The sequence below is a fragment of the Suillus paluster genome, assembly GCF_016628075.1.
Source record: "Suillus paluster strain FC165 chromosome Unknown EDB91scaffold_23, whole genome shotgun sequence".
In the NCBI taxonomy this organism is placed as follows: domain Eukaryota; kingdom Fungi; phylum Basidiomycota; class Agaricomycetes; order Boletales; family Suillaceae; genus Suillus; species Suillus paluster.
The window spans coordinates 397,862-417,073 of NW_024537583.1; the positions used below are offsets into that span (position 1 = coordinate 397,862).

Below are 19,212 nucleotides of genomic sequence, written 5' to 3' on the forward strand. Positions count from 1 at the left end.
ACCTATCTCTAAGTATATAATGAAGTGTGTCCCATATATCATAGTCATAATCACCATGAAAACCATCTCCTCTGCTCAAAGGGATAATATCCTTTCTCTGTCTACTACTGGCCTCTCTACTCGTCAAATAGCCTCTAGAACTGGTTTATGTAAGTCTACTGTAGCTAACCTCATCAAAGAATGTCACCCAGACAAGGAAAACTCCAGTGGAGGTCGTCCATCCAAACTCACCTCTACTGATAGGAGGGTTATTATTTAACATATCACCACAGGAAAGGCTGATAATGCCGTCCAAGTCACTCATCATATCAATTCCATCATTCCTACTCCAGTTTCTTCACAAACAGTGAGGAATGTCCTCAAGGAAGCCAATCTTAGGGTCGTAACAAAGAAGAAAAAGCCTCTTCTTTCCATCACTCATAGGAAGAGAAGACTAGCCTTTGCCCTAGCTCATCAAAACTGGACTGTAGAGGACTGGAAGCAGGTCATATGGTCAGATGAGACTAAAATCAATAGAATTGGGTCAGATGGGAAGGTACATGTGTGGAAAAAGAAGGGGGGCCCTCTTACAGACAGAGAGATTAATGGAACTCTCAAGTTTGGAGGAGGTTCTTTAATGGTATGGGGATGTATGGTGTGGAACTTCTGGTGTGAGAATGCTTGCAGAAGTTGAGGGGAGGATGGATGCTGAGCAGTATATGGATATCCTCCATTATCAGCCTTTCCTGTGGTGATATGTTAAATAATAACCCTCCTATCAGTAGAGGTGAGTTTGGATGGACGACCTCCACTGGAGTTTTCCTTGTCTGGGTGACATTCTTTGATGAGGTTAGCTACAGTAGACTTACATAAACCAGTTCTAGAGGCTATTTGACGAGTAGAGAGGCCAGTAGTAGACAGAGAAAGGATATTATCCCTTTGAGCAGAGGAGATGGTTTTCATGGTGATTATGACTATGATATATGGGACACACTTCATTATATACTTAGAGATAGGTTTAATAATGTCATAATGACACCACTTCATAATTTATTTAATAGTGGCATGACTTTATGGTGTCATAACTAATGATTTATATAATTTTAATCTAGGGTCAAAAAACTGTCCACATGAGTCATCATTTTGTAAGGCTTATAGTGCCACCACATTACCATAAATTCCCACGGGCAAGGGCTCAAATTCATGCCCCAAAGGAGTACTACAGAGTACCCCACTGGCATATCCCCAGTCTACCTGTTCATTCATATACAATAATGTAAATAGTGAAAATAGCACAAACATGTGGACAGTTTTTTGAGCCACTGTAGAGGCCATCGTCGGTCATCGAGGCTCTGCCTCACGCAGATATTATAATGTTAAATGGAAAGGATTCCCGAGTTCTGAGAACGAATGGATGACTGAGAGACAAATGGGTAACACTTCTGACATTCTTACTTCTTATAAAAATGCACATCGCCTTTAAAATTCCTCTTTTTCATTGGTAGTATTCATGGATTACTACCCTTAAAACGGGGGTAATGTTACAGTTCTCTTTTCCTTATCTCACCTGCTTACTAAGCAGCTTACTAAGCCTTCTATAACATTCCATCACATTCTATTGTACGATACTCTTTCTCTTTTCTCATTGGCTTATCATATTCAAACTCCACTTTAACTATTCAAACTCCATTTCAATACTCTTATTTAAACCTCGTCTCTACCACTTGTATTCTTTAACTTGACCTATGCAGACCAGGGCCTGCAATTCTACTGCTTAACTCGCACAACTCAATACTAGGGTATCGCTAGACTTTCGACCGATTGTTTACTAAGACATTTAACCAACGCTGAGCGTAACACCCATAGTGAACGTAAAGGCCCACATACTGCAGCATGGACACATCTCCCGCTGTGAATCGGATATCCAAGTGATAGTTCTTAGGCACCAGTGTACCGTTTTGGGAACTTCCATCCACCCAGTCAAACCTGCTCTCATCCATACACCCTTCCCTTTCCATTATCTGGCTGAACAGCTGTTTCAGCATTGCATAGTTCTCCTTGTCTTCGAACTTCAAACTGCGGCAGTGATCGAAGTACGTCGTGAATTCCACAGGCGAGCACGCAAGCAGGTCACGGAATGCTGAGCCAGCTTTCATCTCCCCTATTCGAAGTAGTTTGGTCTCGATGCTTGGTGCGTAGATGCCTTGCCAAGGCAGGCGTCCATGCAAAAGATATAATAGGAGATAATTAATATCGGACCCATATTGACCCAAAATGCAGATGGTCGAACGCTGGTGGCACCCTGTACATTTTGCCAACACTATAGGCATTCAGATACCTCGAGATGGTCTCGCACGTCAGGCAATCACCGTCATTTTTAACCCCTATGTTCCGAAGCCGGCGTTCATGCCACATTTCAAGCCAAGTTATCTGTGAGTTGCAGATGCCGGAGAATTTGTACCCTTAAATGAGCAACTAGAGTGGGCGAACAATTACTTGAGAATTGATAAGCTGCAACTAGACGTGGTGCGCTCGTGGTGGAGCTATTGTGCGTCTTTTTTTTTGGCTGATGGGCACCAGCTGATAGTATTTGATGATGATTTTTTTAGGTGCCAAACACTGTCCTGCTCCATGGAAGACAATTTCTGAGCCGTAATATATACACTACGAACGGCGGGAAATTCATGGATGAATTGTAACGTGTGCGCTTGAGCCATTTGCTTGTGCTAGTGTCCAGCCGAGCGCTGTGCCGACAACAACCCCCAGTACCCGCTGCAAGGATCCGTCTCCAAGGATGGGGACTCGGAGAGACGGATAAGCAGCGGTTTCGAACCAACATTTCTCAGATCACCCCGACCGCTTCTCTGTACAGGAATGACTACTATCAAAAAACAACCAATAGAAGTGAAAGATATATATTATATGTGCAAATGATACAGGGCCAACAGACTCGAGACTCACAAGCAGAGTAGGATACTGGGGCACGTTAGTGAGCAAACGGAGACTTTCTTCAGGAACCTTCAATTATTGGATATAGGGAGATGCTAGCGCCTTTGAATCCTCAAATATTCCGCTCATTTCATACATGTGCTAATAAGTTACATAGTTTTCCACTCGCTCGTTCTATCTCATGGATAGCTTTCCCCCACTAGTGATAAGTTCCGACTCAGATCGCCCAATCGCCTATCATGAGAGCGTTGATCTACAAAATTGTTTTGGAAGCATTCTTAAAGAGAACGACTGCAATCTGTGAGATGATCTTCTACACAGGAGAGCACTCTCGTTCTAGCCACTGAAGAGCACGCGGGTCGTTGCGGAGCAAAGGTCCTACTTTCTCCAGCGTCTCCGCATGATAGGCATTGAGCCACTCCCTTTCCTGCGCAGTCAGCACTGAGAAATCAATCATCTTCGTTTGAATAGGACACTAGTGCAGCGTTAGCCTATCGAAACCCGCAATTTATCTCATCCAAAGGCGCTCACCATCGTCACACGTTCAAAACAAAGGTACCCATTCCCAAAGTTGTTTGGTGTTTTAGCCTCTCGAACGATAACGATGCTCTCGATGCGGATCCCGTAACATCCGTCGGAGTAGTAGCCCGGTTCTAGCACAAATGTTGGTTCGTTCCTTGCATTATTCAGTCCGCTCACCATTCGACACGGTCATGCCCGCTTTCAAAGAGGTGCTGTTGTACGCTAGGGGTATGAATGAGCAGAATAATCAGGGAGTGCAGCACGAAGCACACCTATGCGGGTGCCGATGCCGTGCGGGCCTTGGCAGCACGTTAATATCTTACGTTCTCTTAAAAGAGTTCATCTTACCTTCATGAACGTTCAGGAAGTGACCTACGCCATGGCCGGTTCCATGCCTACAATCGAGCATCATTGTAACGACGACTATGACTTAAGCGATGAGGAGGTACCTGTAATCTGCAAATTCGATAAGGACATTGTCACAAGGCTGGTCAAACGAACTCACCCCATCCCTCTTGCCATAGAGCTCGTCTCGCAAATGAGTCACTGAGGTAGGGTCAACATGAGCAATATGGTCTGACGGTGCCAGAAGTAGCTCATTTACATAATGTAACCTAAACGGCACATTGTAAGGGAGGCCGAATGGAAGGGAAACGGGAAGCAGCCTCACCTGACGTGCCGGTTGGGAAAACAGCCGTATCGATTGAGATATGACCTTGCAAAACACGCGTGAAAGCTCGTTTCTCCTCCTCAGTAGGAGTGCCAAAATGCTGTGAGGAATTGTTGAGACAAAAACCCTTCTCCTTACCATCGTTGGATAGGCTCACCAATGTCCGTGTTACATCAGTCGTTCCGTCAAGATATTGCCCTGATGATGGTACCGTTAAAAGGGTACAATTATGAACAGGAAGTATCCCACCTCCAGAATCACATAAATACACCTAACGTTCTGTGTAAGAGCATGATTCACATCAATTTGGACAGCATACCTGATCCTTTTTGATGATCGCGCAGTTATCACGTTCCGGTGAATAATGTATGATGGCTGTACGATGATCAATACGTGTTCAGTCTCACCCGAGTTCACGCACCAGCATTGGGTCCAGTAGATGAAATTGTTGTGAATGATAATCCGCGGAACAATTGAAGTTCACTACTAGAAGGTGAGCTGCATGAATGTCACATATCCTCCACACTGACGATCTGAATTCTTCGAGCTTATCTGCGGCTTGACTTTCGTTCAGTTCAACACCGCTATTGAGTTGTTCCTCCAACCAGGCGAAGTAACGGGTTAGGGCGGCACCGTCACGGATGTGACATTGTCGGAAGCCCTCGATCTCTGTCTCGTTCTTTATCGCCTTCATGGCAGCTACAGGTGACGGGACGAGAGAAGCATTGTCCTGTATTTGGTCAGAGCAAAGTTACTGAATATCGCTAGGTGCCGTACTTGTCCAATTGCTTCAACCACAGCGAGACTAGTCTTATCTCCCAGTAACATGGGCTGCGGCGGATAAGATCAGAATCGCTTTGAAGTATACACGTACTAAATGACTCACTTTCTCTTTGCTGGCTCCAAGTGACGTAGTGAGTTGCTTCAAAGATGGCAGGAAAGATTCATATGAACGAATCTCAACATCAGAGCCCAAGAACGTCTTGACACTGTCTTGAAGTTGTGCGCCATTGATGAAGAGCAATGCCTCCGTTGGGGTCACGACAGCATACGCAAAGAAGACTAAAGAACGTTCTTTGAGAGACTAAATCAGCGTGAAAAAGTATCTAAAATTACCGGGGTTGAAGTCGATATCTGTACCACGAAGGTTGAAAAGCCATGCGACTTCGTCAAGAAGCGTAACGACCGAAGCAACGGCATTTTTCTTCGTGATCTCTTCACGTAAGCGCTTCAACTTGCTCTGGGATGTCTCTCCTGCTCGACGTGTTAGTCTCAAACTATGCATGGGCATGCCATGCTAACCGGCGTATTTGACGTCCAAAGGGAAGACACTGTTCTGAGGACGTGTGGGTCGGTCCTTGCCCCAGACGACGTCGACAGGATTTTGCTGGAGAGATACAAGTTCAGAACCCCTAGGCTCAAGAGATTCCTTGAGGCTTTCGGCATCCACTGTCGTCATGTTAGTTAAACAACGAAGCAAACTGGTGACACCCGTACCAGCTGAAATCAATGTCGGATCGATGCCAATTCGAGTTCCTTGCTCGAGGTGCTGCCATCACATTCCGTTAGCGCAGGGTTTCGCAAGGACAGGAAGGACTCACTTTAGAGAGAAAATCCTGCCAAGTAGGCACCTCTTCCTCCGAAGTCAGTCAAAAAAATAGCAACACGATGAACGAACAACTATACCTGGCAGGCCCTGTTTCATAAGCTTCCAGTTGCTGATGACATCTCTTGTGAGAACTCGTAGAATGGAATGAGCTAGACAGTACCTATCAAGCTGCTGGGAGGCTTGCAAGAAGTACCTCCCATCTGTGAAGAGGTAAGCATCCCTGAGGGTGATGATAGCACACCCTACATCTCCCATATCAGATAACGGCGTCACAGATCATAGCATTTTCTCACCGGCTGAACCATTGAAGCCTGAAATAAATCCCCTACGCTCGTCCGAGTGTGCGGGATATTCGCTAAAGTCTTTAAAACAAGGATGGTTCAACCTAGTTCTCCTGAACATGTTCTGTGTGCTTACGCTGGTCCTCGCTAGGAACGACGAAAGCCTTGACGTTGTTCTCCGGCTTCTTCAACAGCTCTCGTAGCTTTGCCAGCCGCTCGGTAGTGTCGACAGTGCGAGTCCCAATTGCGCCCATGGTCGTGGTTGTACCAGAAGAGAATCGGACGGTCTGAGCAAATGCAGGGGTGGTCAGGAGATATCGATGCTCATGTGCACGCAAGGCCCCGAGACATCGAGACCACATGTGTTCGAATTCTACAAGATCTTTCCAGTAAGCCACCTGAACCAGGAACTTATTCTCACATGCCTTGATGAGCGCCTCACTGTTCGGCTTCAGAAGTTCACTCAAGTCTTCAACTTTTCAGGTCCACAAGAAATTGTCATCTATTAAGTATGATAGTCCGTTTAGAGGGTATAACTAAGTTAGTTTCATGATGGTCGAGGAGAATTTCGTGCGCTGCCCTGCAGTACCGGGGAATTGCTATGACTTCGAGAGACACTCGGTCGTATCCGGTGCTCTGAATGCAATCGAGTCCGTTCATCTACATCACTATCATACTCGGACTCTTCTTCACTCTCCCGCAACTGAGATAGCGGCATGTTATCAGCTGTCTCCTCCCCCTCAAAGGCATTGAACAACGTGGTGCTCTGTGAGCGATAGAGCGAAGAACGACGTCCGTGGCCAGAGGACTGCAGGGCCCCATCTGGTCGTACATCAGATACACCACCCCACCCATCAAGAGACATGCGACCCTGCAGGCTGATGCGGGGATTCATGAGACCGCTTTCTAGCGTGGAGTGACCGTTTGGCATGCTCGGGGGCTCAGGTTTCCGTGAGAGATTCAAGAGGTGAACGCCGAGGAAGGTAACAATGAAGCCGGCGAGGAGTGTAACGGTGTTCGTGCCATCTGTCGTATTAAATCCTTGGAACAGTATAAGCGACGCCACTATCGTCGCCGTGGAAAATCCAACGTAGTACATGGGGTTTACACTGCGAAATGGTAAGCGATCTACTGAGAACGACATGCAGGAGGACGTACACATTGGTTGAGAATGTGTCCAATGCTTTATTGAAGAAGTTCATCTGCACGATGATGCACCCAACAACGACGATGCCAAATGCATATGTGCTCGGATGGGTGAACTGGTTATTCCCACCAAATGTGAGCTTAACGGCTACACCAAAACCCTTGATGGCCATGATAGACACGGAACCAACTAAGGAGCATATAGATATGTAAACGAGAGGGTTGGATCGCCCGTAGCGCGGGGCAACGCCGAATATCATCACGAGCGAGAAGACGAAGACCGTGAAACAATACAGCATGAATCCTACAAACCAGTCAGCGTCACACTAATAAGAGAGGAGGAAGACCAACCGGGTTGTATAGCGTATTGCAAAATCTCATCCACGGTCTGAACCTCTTTGTCTGGTGGTGCGTGGAGAACAATGATCAAAGAACCAATAAGGCACAGGGCACATCCCGTCCGTCCCAAGTGCCCAAGCTCCTCGTCGAGTAGGAATGATGCCAGTATGGCACTGAAGATTGTCAGCTGATGGAGTTGTAGCACCTACAACATGCTTACCCGATTAACACGCTAAGTGCGCCTAATGGTGTCACTAATATCGGGGGAGCAAAAGTGTAAGCAGCGAAGTTTGCGACTATAGACGTCATTATCAGCTGGACGGATAAGAAAAAGATGATTATCACTTTCTCCAAGCACCACTATACAACGGTTGAGATGAATTGATATTTCGAAAGCTCGATTAACAAGACTCACGAGTTGAAATCCCGGCCCACCATATTGGATTCCGGAGGTAAGCATAATCATCGGAGGCGGATGCATACGAGGATTTTCGTGCCGCTGCATCAGTAAGTCCCTGTGGCCAAGACCACTGAGTTTCTAGAAAATGCAACCAAGCTCAACGTAGACAACCTTCTTTGTGATGATGAAACTCGTTCCGATGGCTAATGAACTAGAGACTGCCAGAGCCAACCCGATGTACTTGTCTTCAACCATAATGTGTCAGAAGAACCTGAAATTGAAAGAGAGGAGACACGGTCCTGCCTGGCTTCACGAAAAAAGGTCAATGTTGAAGAATTTCAGGTTCAGCCCCACCACGACGACAGGCTGCACGGGACAAAATATCCCAATTCGGTGTAACACCGCCGCATGCACAGGAACGTGAGACAATAGAGTATCATATGTAGAACCTATCTTGCACACCGAATAAACAAGAAACAAACCATTGCAGCAAATTACTATTACAACCATGTAAGTATAAACGTTAAGAAAGTCTACTCCAGCTCCCTCCATGGTCTGTCAAAGTTTGCATCGTCGTCGTCATTACCGTCATTGGTTGCACCAGTCTGCACACTCTCCGCCACGATCCCCTGAATCCTCTGAGCAAGAAGGCTCATATCCATCAACGCAGCCGTTCGAATATGTTGATCGTATTCGCCACTCTCATCCACTATCTCCGTCGTGTCCCATGTTGGTTCAGGACCGGCCCACCCGTCGTTCAAGTGAATATAATTCAGGAACGACCGCCAGAGGGGATCGAGGGACAAGACATTTGGGTCTCCGATCACGATGAGCAGTGCTTGTGCTCGGGTTACAGCCACTGAGAGAGATATGAACATCATGTGTGCAAAAGGCGACGATCGACTAACCATTGAAGCGCCTCGGGTTCGCAACGAAACCAAGGGTGTGTCTGAGGTCAAACTCAATGAAGTTTCGACTACTCCTGACCGTCGAAATAATAATGACTCGTCGTTCCTAGTAGCTAAGGTTGGTCACAGAATGACACACGCATTGAAATTTGCTCACCTGGCCCTGGAACTCTTCCACACTGCCAACTTTGACATCCTCAGCCACGGCCTTGAGCATCTTGCGAATCTTTTGACACTGAGCGTGATAGGGAGCGATCACGCCAATCTCATTGTGAGCTGTTGTGTCGTTGTAAATTGTTAATAGCATCGAGTTCGTGTGTTTACTTACCAACTCTGATCTGTCGATCGTCTCGGAGGAGCTGGATGTATTTGCGAACTTGAGAAACCTCGTCAATGTTGAAAAACGAGGGCGATGAAGCCTCGCGGTCATCCTTGCCAGATATCGAGTGGAAGATAATCGGGAATTTCTTCGAAGGGAGCTTGCTCCAACCTTCGAATGCGCGTATGACATTCTTGCTGCCACACGGCTCAAGTTCATTCGCATAGAATCGCTCGTTAGGAAACTTCAAAATTGCGGGATGCGACCGGAAGTTTTTCACAAGCTTGACGACGCTGCTCACAAGTTAGTGACCTGAACGAAGCAGATAGATAAATTATGATCACCTGAGCCCGTAACCACTTTGGGCTTCATATGCCTCCATCAACATCAGACGTTCGAGGTAGCTTCGCTCCAGCCCAAGCTCCCTTGCAATATTGGACCGGATGATAGGTCCCAACTGCCTCGGATCTCCCGCCAAGACGATGTTAGTCGCGTTGTCAGCCATCGTTTTGATGCCGATCATGACTTCCGGTTCAGTTGCCTGACCAGCTTCGTCGACGAAAATATGGGTGAAATGTCCGCGCGCAATGCCAATACCATACGGAATCGATGCGGAGACACATGTGCACACAATCACTTTATAGCGCTTAAGGATCGGGATGGGTGGAACGGAGAAGCAGCCCTTGAGTTCCCCTTCCGGCGTCTTTCTAAATGTGTAGCGTTGCAACTCATCTGGGACCTGGTCGACGTGCCTTGAGGGTGCATAAAGTCTAAAAAGTTCGTCAGGTCCGAGGGTAGACGCGAGTCGGGAGGCAATGATGTCGGCAGCGGAGTTACTGGGTGCCGTAGCAAGAATGCGCGTATTCGGTTTATGCTTGAGCAGTTGCTTCATAGCTTCTACTATTGTTATAGTCTTGCCAGTGCCCGGGGGACCGAAAACGATAAATGGTGCCGAACCCGGTTGCTGAAAAAGGATAGATGTTACGGCTTGAAGTTGAGGTGGGTTCGTAGCGATCAACGAATTGAATGGTATAATAGGACCCATGCCAGGACGAGCGCCAAGCGGTAGAATGTGCGCTCTTTGAGGGAACAAAAATTTATCAAATGCAAATGCGGTATCGAGGGCCTGGTGTTGACGCTTCATGGGAATGCGGTTGAGCTTGAAACGTACGGTATACCGTTGCTGCGGAGACCAGCCACGAAATGACCTGTCGAATCGCAACCCAACCGACGCCTGTTGAACAACATGGACGTTGCCTTCGTACCAATGGCCTTCAACAGCCCCATGTTTTTGGACAAGGAAACGATCCCCTGAGAGAACGAGTGAATGATGGCAAGAACAAAATTGGTAGACGTCCAAACCTATTAAAACACTTGGGCGTTTTTCCGCCAATCCAGGAACTTCCAAACTAAAACAAAATGAGTGTGAAGTTGCGAGAATCATCAATGTGCTCACTGATAATACTGTTGGTGATATACTAGCTGAGCATCAGAAATGTCATAGTGTTCCAAATCACGCCTTGGAAGCTCATAAGAAGACATAAATGAATATGAAACGCTACTCACTCCATGCGGTGCTCCTCAGTCCAAAGCAGTGTCTTAAAGTAGCGCGAATACGTCGAAGAATCGAAAATCTTTGGGAGGAAGACTCTCCTGAGGTTATCTAGCGCCTTTCCAGACGATGTTTCCGATAATGCGGCTGAAAGTGACTCCGACGGCGTCGCTCTAGGCAGTTTCATGATGTACGGTATGACGTTGTTGGAAGGTGGAGGGACGCCTGGCACTACTTCTGTCTCAGGCTGCGTACGACTTCGCTGGCGAGGTTGGAAGGGAGCGATTGGTTTCAACAACTCATAATCGGCTTGGCTGCCCACAATGGCCTTCAGGACCCTAGCGATGACGAAGGTTACGTGCAGTACTGTGTCTTCGAAGAGAATCTCGAGGCGACTATCCATGCGCCCAGAGTGGGGTGTTAAAAACCGTACCCCAACTGCAGTAGGGCGACGATATGCCAATATTGCCCCCTCCACTGCAGTCGTAATAGCAAAGCTACCAACGAAGTCATTAACATCAAATCGACGAAAAAAGCAAAGAACTCACGGAGTTTTCCCGCCCATGAACGAGGATAAAGATGCCTTCTTAATGGTCACTCGCGATGAGGGCACCGTGGTCTCTATTGTCAGAGTTCGCAATACTCCCCGCGCAGCGTCGGCACTTTCCACAATGCCAAAATCTAGTCCTTCCGAGATAAGGATGCCATGTTTGTCCTTCTCAGCTTCCTCGAGGGCAATTTTGAACGCCATGTAGCCCGCCTTCCTGCGATGTTCGAATGATCGAGGATGGGAATCCCACAAGGCTTGTGAGATCTGACTGTCACATACGCCACAGAATTGGCCAGGGAGCGCCTCAGGAATAGCGGGAGCTACCTCAGCCGATACACCTTTGTTTTCCGCATTTCTGCGGTGCCGTGTGCCTTGGACATGTTGGCCCCAAGACTTCTGACCGAAAATGTGAGTGGCACAAATAGTGCAATGGTACTGACGTCCATCATGACCAGCCAATTTACGGCGATGATTTTTGCTGGCGAGATGCGCTTCGTACCACTTAGTGGATGCGCAGAAAACACCACATAGCTCGCAGAGGTGGACATCATGGTACCCTGTGCACAGGGGATTTGTGCAAGCTCCGTGGGCTTCCAACTGCGGGCAAATTTTGACCATAGCGAGCAACAGGACGACTTGAAGAAGAGAGCGCACGACAAAGGACTTATTCCGGGTCTGCTTGATGATGGCTTTCTTGTATCAGAGCAACGAGGCGAACACGAGGCTAATTAGTGCGAAAAGGGTGCTTCGAGCCTCGAGGATGAGAAGCGCTCGACTAGGTCCAGATAAGTCCAGGCGCCGAGCTTTAAGTCGATACGGAGAACACGGGAATGTTGTAAGCGTGTATAGAGTATAACAGTAGAGTTTCACGAGTCGAAGTGATAGGAATGCGATAATGGTAAAGAACATGGCGAAACTACTCTCTCTTAAATACTGTAACAAAAAGTGTAACAAAGGAACGAGCGGACAAAGGCATCGCAGCCAAGACTGCACCAGCGGCGCGACCCTTGAATGAAATTTAAGGTTGCGAAGACGACAAAGTTCAAATATGTGTGATAAGATAACAGTGTGAATGATCAAAGGAGTGGAAAATGACGCCGTCGTGACGCGGCTGCGCCTGGGTTTGCCTAGGCTTGGGTGGTCATGTGTCTAGGCCTATACATCACCTACCTCTATCACACCACACATAAGGTTTTGTGGTATGTTTTTTCGAATATCTGGTGTTCTTCAGCTGCGATATTGCGTCCAGAGGCGATATATAGTGTATAGAAACGATACACAAGCAAAAAGGAACCATGTACTATGTGTTAAGATACATAAACACAAGAAAAAAGCGGTCATGGTTGTTTTTCTGAGAGACTGTCGTAAAATATATAAAACCCCTGCAATAGCGATTTTATACACTCATATATATTGCAGAAATATTATATACACAGTCTCTGGCTATCATATGTTCGCATTGTTCAATGTTTTCTTATTTTACTATATTTTGTCACAAATTGATGCCCATGAGTATATAAGCGGTCAAAGTCTCTCAAATACTCTCTAGTACATGTTATAAATCATACCAGACTGAAGGATACACCATAGAGGCATGTAAATCTTCCCTTTTTCTCTTGTATGTGAGATACAAAGTACTATGGCTACTATACTCTCCCCCTGGTGACTGGTAGTAAATACAGTGGTCTGGTATGTTCTATGAGGTGTATCATAGCTAAGCTACATTGTATATACAAGCCTACTACACATGCAAGAACAAGGTGAGGCTTGGGGAGGCTAGGAAACATTGATATCGTAGAACTTCCAAATTAGGTTATATTTTGGGCGGTAGTGCTCTGCAATTGCAATTACTGCTTTCGGGCTATAAAATAATATTATACGTGTATAGCTTATATAACAGTAATGTCTTGAGACTTGAAGTACTTGGAGAATGTTTGGGGCAATGTTTAATGCTGGTGTTGGGTATTTTCGTAACTAAGCCTTATAATACTTGGCGAGGTGGATGATCACCCAGTATTGTAAGGCTTACTTATTGGGCAACCCAGGTGCGACACAACTTGCACGTTAAACCTGACGTGTCACAGTGGCCACGTCAGTGCAGCTTCAGGGCTGCGTCAGTGCCACATCACGGCCGCGGGCAGGACCGCATAATAACCATGCCCAAAGGTATTACGAAGGCAGTCCGGCCTTCCTTACACCTCATCCTCCAACTGCTTGGAACCTCCTCAAGAGTAAGTTACTGTAAGTATGGCGCAACCTAACGGTGATAAGCTCAAGGAGATCATCGTTATTGGTGCAGGTGGGTTAATTTATATGTCACTGAAACAATGCGTCTTAAAATACGCTCGGGAAACCGCGTGGGCGCCCCTAGTAGATAGCAAATCAATTGCAAGGACTGACTTTTATGTGTAGGTGTCATCGGCCTCACCACCGCTTTAAAAATACAGGCGCAAGGAGCTTACCGTGTCACGATCGTTTCCGAGACCTTCCCCACAGATCCAAAGTCAAGCAAGTACACCAGTCATTGGGCAGTAAGCAATTATCTTATACCGGACACTGGTTTGCGGCTGATCCACCCATAGGGTGCACAACATGTCAGTGATACTTGCAAGGATCAAAGACAACAAAGTATGTTGCTTCCTGACTGCCTAAACATACGTGTCACACCCTAGTCATCTAGAACTTGATCGAGATACCTTCGATGTATTATGGCAACTGTCAGAACCAGGTGGTGCAGCCGAAGGGTTGTTTCTTGCGACACACTCACATCGAATATCACGAAGAAAATCTCGCTAATGCCGAATGGCTTCATTATACGCCAGATGTATGACACCGACTCAGATTCATGACCGTCATTCTAACTTGTATCAGTTCAAATATCTGGAGATTAACGAACTCCGTGGTCCAGCAAAGATGGGCTTCTCATTCAGCACCGTCAGCATGAACACTCCGGTCTACCTTAATTGGCTTCTGTCCTCATTCCTTGCGAAGAACGGGATCATCGTGCGTGCGTCCCTGCAGCACATCAGTCAGCTTCTCGAGCGAGGAACCAGTCCTTTCACGGGTGCCCAGTTGCATCGTGACGTTGACGCTCTTGTCGTCTGTGCTGGTATTGGCGCCCGTACACTGGGAGGCGTTGAAGATAAGGACGTATTTCCGATTCGTGGGCAAACTGTGCTACTCAGAGCTCCCTGGGTCAAATTCGGGAGGGCCCTGAATGAGGCTAACGGGACGCGCACCTATACGATACCAAGAAGCAATGGCGATGTGCGCTTGCTCAGAAACGTACACGATCAACCCTCTAATTGTTTTACTTATGTAGGTGTTGTGCGGTGGCACAAGAGAGTCCAATGACTGGTATTTTTATCGATTTATCCTGTCGTCGCATTCTCAGTTATTACAGGTACCCAGTTACTCGTCCGGAAACAACTGAGGATATCCTTGTGCGGATCCTGCAGCTTGCACCGGAGCTTGCACCCCCACAGACACGGATTGATCGTGACCCCACTGTCGAAGACCTTCGCCCTATCATTATTGAGACAGGTTGTGGCCTGCGCCCCGGGCGAAAGGGTGGCATCAGGCTCGAAGTTGAGTGGTTGGACGTGCCCACGCGAGGCAAGGTGCCCGTAGTGCACAACTACGGGTGAGTAAAATCGTAGTTGTTCACTGCTGCCCTAACAGTGTGTGTGTGTATCTAGACATGCTGGTTATGGCTTCTTGTCGTCGTGGGGCTCAGCAGACATGGTCCTGGATTTGTTAGAAAGTGCCTTCAAGGCGGGAGCTCCAGCGGATGCGACACCCGCATCTGGTGCTAATTGTATCTGAGAATCCGTGTTGTAAATCGTAAAGGAGCAGATGTAGGTTAGGTATCACCGGAGTCACAAGGGAAGGAATGAATGGAGTTGTAACGAATGACTATGTACGTGAGAGAAGCATGTAAATAATATTGACGATGTGAAGACGTGTCATCTTCTTTGTAGCTGATACAAGTCCATGAAGCAATTCATCATCATATCGCGAATGAATAGTTGACTAAGTCTTATACAAGGCAATGACCATGCGTGGAATCCGCTACTTCGACTCGGAGGGAAGGAATAAGAGCAACGTATTCTGCGCGCTGCTCATGCGTCCCCATCTCTTCAGCACCGGAAATCAAGCTCTGCAGGGGAAAATTTGACCATGCCAAGAATGCCTTGAGCTGCTCATGAGGCCATGTTCGAATACCACAAGCTTCGAGTACCCATAAATTGGGCAGTGAGAGCATCCAACAGGTCAAGTAATTGATGTCTCATAACACGGCAATCAGTGACAGTGATGAACAAGGATTGAAGATTCGTCCAAGAAAAATGCACGAATGATGTACACTCGTCCGGTGGAAACGATCTAGTAGAGAACGGTTGGGGGCACGTCACAGAAGGAGTATCTGAATCCACGAGGCGGTCATATTTTCGAATATTTGAAACCAGAGAGTTTCAACCTGTCTGCTGTTCAACCGACACTGATGTCGACCTCGACTTCGTCCCAGACTACATGCCTCCGGTGTCCGCTCCATCCACCAGAGTTATTGCCTTTGACATCTTTGGCACTATCGTTTGGTGAGTTTGGATATTCGTGCCTCACACACGCTTGAGTGGCTCACCCACAATCAGGATAGTGACGATGCTGTAAATGATGCTATGCGTTTGCTATCACCTACGCATCTTGATAGACGCCGACTCTCTGAAGTATATCTCGAATATGAACTTCTGAGATACAGAGACAACGCCGACATGCTGTATACTGAAATCGTGCGGCATGCTTTATAGGATGTCTGCACAGTCGCGTAAAGGAATTCCGCGTTTCTGACGTGTATCAGGTGACGAATTTGCTTGGACAGGGCAGCTTTGGTATATTTACATACATCCTCTGCTGTGTATAAAACTGGCTGATGCGCTTTCACGTGGCAGGAGATGTGTCGAGTGCTTTTCACGTTCTCGCCGGCTGGGAGGTTGCACCGTTGCAGTCAAAACGAAGACCCCGTCGAACACGAACGCGCCTGTCGTGCTCCCTTAAGAAGCTCTGGTGTATATCCTACTGCATGGATACCTAGGCATACCATCGTGCAAATGGAGTGGTATAAAAGGAGGAGCGTATTTCCTGGTACTCGATCAAGTACTGTCCCTTTGTGTATGGAGGCTTGGTTGCGTTGCTAGTGTAGAATATGTCACACAAACGCACATTTTTTCTATGTCTGCTAAGTTGAAATCCTGCTCCTCCGCAAAACCAAATTTGAGCCAATGCACTCCAACATATCATGTCGACAGTACCTACTATATGCGTTAAATATCGTCCTCTGTCCATGGTGTACGTGAATATATCACGAGGAGTTATCCTGCGGGATATCAAGCCTGAAAATTTCGCGATGGGCATCGGGGAGAAGTCTGACATCGTGCATTTATTCGACCTCGGTTTGGCGAAGATCCATCCACAGGAGTACGCGTCCTGTTCCGTGAAGGCCGCGTTGGACTGAAAACCCCGCGCTACGTGAGCTATAACGTACATTTTGGACGGGGTTGGTGCGGCGCAATCTAATTCCTGCTCGAGGCTGACGAGGAGCAGAAGGACGGCGAGACGATCTTGAAGCACTGCGAATCGTCCTACTATATCTCTTGCATGGTTGTCTGCCTTGGCAAGGCATATACTCACCAAGCATCGAGGCCAAGCTACTTCGAATTAGTGAGACTCAAAGCTGGTTCAGCATTCCGAGACTTGCTTGTACGCTCACCTGTGGAACTCACGACGTACTTCGATCACTGCCGCGGTTTGAAGTTCGAAGACAAGCCGAATTACGCAATGCTGAGACAGTTGTTCGGTCAGATAATGGATAGGGAAGGGTACACCAGGGATACCAGGTTCGACTGGGTGGATGGAAGTTCCCAAAACGGTATACACTGGTGCCTGAGAACTATCACTGGGACATCCGATTCACAGAGGGAGATGTGTCCATGCTACAGTACCTGGAACCTTACTTTTATTGACCGCAAAGTACTTGAATGCTGCACAAATGTCGCCCACTTCGAGGTCCTGGCATTATGCAGACTACCTAGAAATGATGTGCTATATAAGTAGGTCAATTTCTTTGAGGTGAGAGACGAAATATCGGTGACCAATTTGCAACCTTGCATGAACGCAAATCATCTAGATTTCAAAGATCCTGTAGAGGAACCTTGTACATATATACGCAGTGCCGTACCTCGTGGTATACATACCGCTTCGCAATGGTATCAGGTTGCTTTGTAGCCCTCATACAGCTTTGGCGAACCCAACAGCGTTCTGACCGAGGTCATAAACTGTGTAGTATCGGCGGAGGAACACATCACCTGAAGGCACTCAATCAACAGCAAACCCGGGTAACAAATTGATCACATACCAATAATCCACAATGAACCTCCTCCAGGGGATTCGACATCCATACCCTCGAGCGAAGATATGCACGTGCCCTGATTCTCTGCCACATAATCGCTTCCCCTCAGTGTGAAGGGCTTGCCGCCGAAATAGAACGTCAGTTCGGGAAGGGATTGGACTGTGGCACAGTTGACTTGGTAATAGTATCGACCGTGCAAGGATTGTCGGGTGGCGCCAATTTTGGCGTTGAACTTTGCAGCAATGTTGGTGGGGAGTCCAATGACGGAGGCGCCTGTAGGTGATTGGTGAGAAGTTGGAGTCGATCAAAAAAAGAGGGAACTTACCAGTGTCGATAGCAGCGCCTGTCATCTCAAGCTTTAGCTCATCGTCTCCCAATGCGACCTTTTCGAGCTCAACTTCCCAGTGTGCCTTGCTGCGCACAGGGACGTAGGTGATATTACCAGTGTATGCGCTGTAGTTTGTACCACCAAATGTGACTTCACCACCGTCAGCCGCGGAACTACCGAGGCGAAAGGAGAAGACGGGCTCGTCGAGGAGACCTTGGTTGATCATGTTGTAGAAGGGAGGAGTAATGTGGTTGATGGAGATCGAAGTGTAGGCAAGGCCGAGGATACCGTCGAACCTAGTTCACGTGTTAATCGCGGTGCGTTAATGCAATGGAGCGAAATGCACATACTTGCCATGAACAAAAGGGAGGTCGGGCTCTTTGGTGGCCTCTGCAAAGTCTTGGCTACGGACAGAGAGGTCTCCGATGCGGAGGACGTCTTGGGAGACGTAGCCCTCAATAGGGCCACTACCGTACAGGATGGAGAAATCAGAGCCATTCGCCTGGTGGGTGGAGGAAGCGCTGGAGTCGTACTGGGCGTGACGTTCGCACGCGACATATATGCACTCGGAGCTGGGAACCCAGAGGTTACTTGACCTAGACACGGGTGAATCCTCGGTGTGCAACAAAGGCAATTTCCTTACCCAGTATCGAGGATAACCTTGAATACTTGAGGTGGAGTACCAAGTTCGATCTCGGTGTAATATTGAGCATTCTTGAAGTCTGGGAAGTGTGAATACAGCAGTACTGAGGAATGATAGGATGGTACATACTAGCGAGGGGGACACTGTAGCCACCGTTGATGAACTCCGCTTCCTCGATTGGTGCACGAAAGTTACGTCCAGCGCCACCAGCACCCATCAAAGGGTGTTGCTGGTAAGAAGTCTGTGCACCATACTTCTCGACTAAGTAAGCGGTCTCAAGCACATGACCAGACGAGACTTGTGGGGACTTGTTCAGCTTTAGTTTGTGAACACCCGCTGAGGCGAACGGGAGGAAAAGGAGAGTGGTGGTGAGCTTGAACGTGGAGAGCAACATCGTTAAAGAGAAAACAGACACGACAGCAACAGCATCTTAAACGAGGGAAGTATCGAGTGCCCTGGCCCCTGGTCCAACTCGGAGTTTTCCTGGTTCCGACATGTCATAGGTAGGGTCAGTTTCGGGCTCTAGCATGGGGGGAGGAGAGAGGGAGCGTCAAAAAGCCATCCCAGAGACGAGGGGACTCATGGGTAACAAGGGAGACAGGGAGGCGCCAGTA

At 47.6% G+C, this 19,212-nt stretch overlaps 8 protein-coding genes across 8 annotated transcripts; 3 read left to right on the top strand and 5 right to left on the bottom strand.

Moving 5' to 3' along the window:
* Positions 1–1,898: 1,898 nt before the first annotated feature.
* EDB91DRAFT_1030826 (uncharacterized protein) lies at positions 1,899–2,225 on the bottom strand (the record flags this gene model as incomplete). Its single annotated transcript, XM_041312710.1, has 1 exon — positions 1,899–2,225. A coding segment is annotated over one exon (327 nt), but the record flags the coding sequence as incomplete, so codon positions are not given.
* Positions 2,226–3,241: 1,016 nt separating this feature from the next.
* EDB91DRAFT_1052678 (peptidase M24, structural domain-containing protein) lies at positions 3,242–6,372 on the bottom strand (the record flags this gene model as incomplete). The annotated part of the gene is made up of 23 exons (XM_041313692.1): positions 3,242–3,403; positions 3,460–3,581; positions 3,628–3,672; positions 3,723–3,749; positions 3,799–3,873; positions 3,956–3,996; positions 4,055–4,064; positions 4,121–4,220; positions 4,278–4,318; positions 4,370–4,391; positions 4,440–4,495; positions 4,542–4,603; positions 4,651–4,850; positions 4,898–4,951; positions 5,007–5,182; positions 5,237–5,377; positions 5,423–5,569; positions 5,618–5,669; positions 5,722–5,753; positions 5,807–5,838; positions 5,890–5,971; positions 6,023–6,091; positions 6,147–6,372. 23 exons carry the CDS (start codon positions 6,370–6,372, stop codon positions 3,242–3,244), a joined length of 1,974 nt encoding a protein of 657 aa, XP_041177654.1.
* A 114-nt stretch (positions 6,373–6,486) lies between these two features.
* EDB91DRAFT_1130951 (magnesium transporter NIPA-domain-containing protein) lies at positions 6,487–8,255 on the bottom strand. The gene is made up of 7 exons (XM_041318630.1): positions 8,067–8,255; positions 7,911–8,010; positions 7,841–7,855; positions 7,716–7,791; positions 7,508–7,668; positions 7,169–7,460; positions 6,487–7,119 (listed from the first exon to the last, which is right to left on the bottom strand). Exons 1-7 carry the CDS (start codon positions 8,148–8,150, stop codon positions 6,558–6,560), a joined length of 1,290 nt encoding a protein of 429 aa, XP_041177655.1. The 5' UTR covers positions 8,151–8,255; the 3' UTR covers positions 6,487–6,557.
* A 30-nt stretch (positions 8,256–8,285) lies between these two features.
* On the bottom strand, positions 8,286–12,297 carry EDB91DRAFT_1130956 (RNA helicase). Its single transcript, XM_041318631.1, has 9 exons — positions 11,223–12,297; positions 10,689–11,171; positions 10,579–10,641; positions 10,485–10,531; positions 9,467–10,433; positions 9,132–9,415; positions 8,961–9,079; positions 8,804–8,909; positions 8,286–8,754 (listed from the first exon to the last, which is right to left on the bottom strand). Exons 1-9 carry the CDS (start codon positions 11,840–11,842, stop codon positions 8,429–8,431), a joined length of 3,015 nt encoding a protein of 1,004 aa, XP_041177656.1. The 5' UTR covers positions 11,843–12,297; the 3' UTR covers positions 8,286–8,428.
* Positions 12,298–13,268: 971 nt separating this feature from the next.
* On the top strand, positions 13,269–15,280 carry EDB91DRAFT_1328892 (uncharacterized protein). The gene is given in 9 exon segments (XM_041325297.1): positions 13,269–13,523; positions 13,637–13,755; positions 13,807–13,852; positions 13,905–13,927; positions 13,947–14,048; positions 14,096–14,491; positions 14,547–14,581; positions 14,628–14,867; positions 14,923–15,280. 9 exon segments carry the CDS (start codon positions 13,472–13,474, stop codon positions 15,047–15,049), a joined length of 1,140 nt encoding a protein of 379 aa, XP_041177657.1. The 5' UTR covers positions 13,269–13,471; the 3' UTR covers positions 15,050–15,280.
* A 1,108-nt stretch (positions 15,281–16,388) lies between these two features.
* On the top strand, positions 16,389–17,165 carry EDB91DRAFT_1130965 (uncharacterized protein). The gene is made up of 4 exons (XM_041318632.1): positions 16,389–16,705; positions 16,764–16,860; positions 16,910–16,929; positions 16,989–17,165. Exons 1-2 carry the CDS (start codon positions 16,518–16,520, stop codon positions 16,810–16,812), a joined length of 237 nt encoding a protein of 78 aa, XP_041177658.1. The 5' UTR covers positions 16,389–16,517; the 3' UTR covers positions 16,813–16,860; positions 16,910–16,929; positions 16,989–17,165.
* Positions 16,389–17,520, top strand: EDB91DRAFT_1130966 (uncharacterized protein; the record flags this gene model as incomplete). Its single annotated transcript, XM_041318633.1, has 4 exons — positions 16,389–16,470; positions 16,535–16,705; positions 16,764–17,401; positions 17,457–17,520. A coding segment is annotated over exon 3 (380 nt), but the record flags the coding sequence as incomplete, so codon positions are not given.
* EDB91DRAFT_1081800 (Asp-domain-containing protein) lies at positions 17,507–18,992 on the bottom strand (the record flags this gene model as incomplete). Its single annotated transcript, XM_041315412.1, has 6 exons — positions 17,507–17,583; positions 17,634–17,900; positions 17,953–18,251; positions 18,306–18,551; positions 18,599–18,677; positions 18,728–18,992. 6 exons carry the CDS (start codon positions 18,990–18,992, stop codon positions 17,507–17,509), a joined length of 1,233 nt encoding a protein of 410 aa, XP_041177660.1.
* Positions 18,993–19,212: the final 220 nt, after the last annotated feature.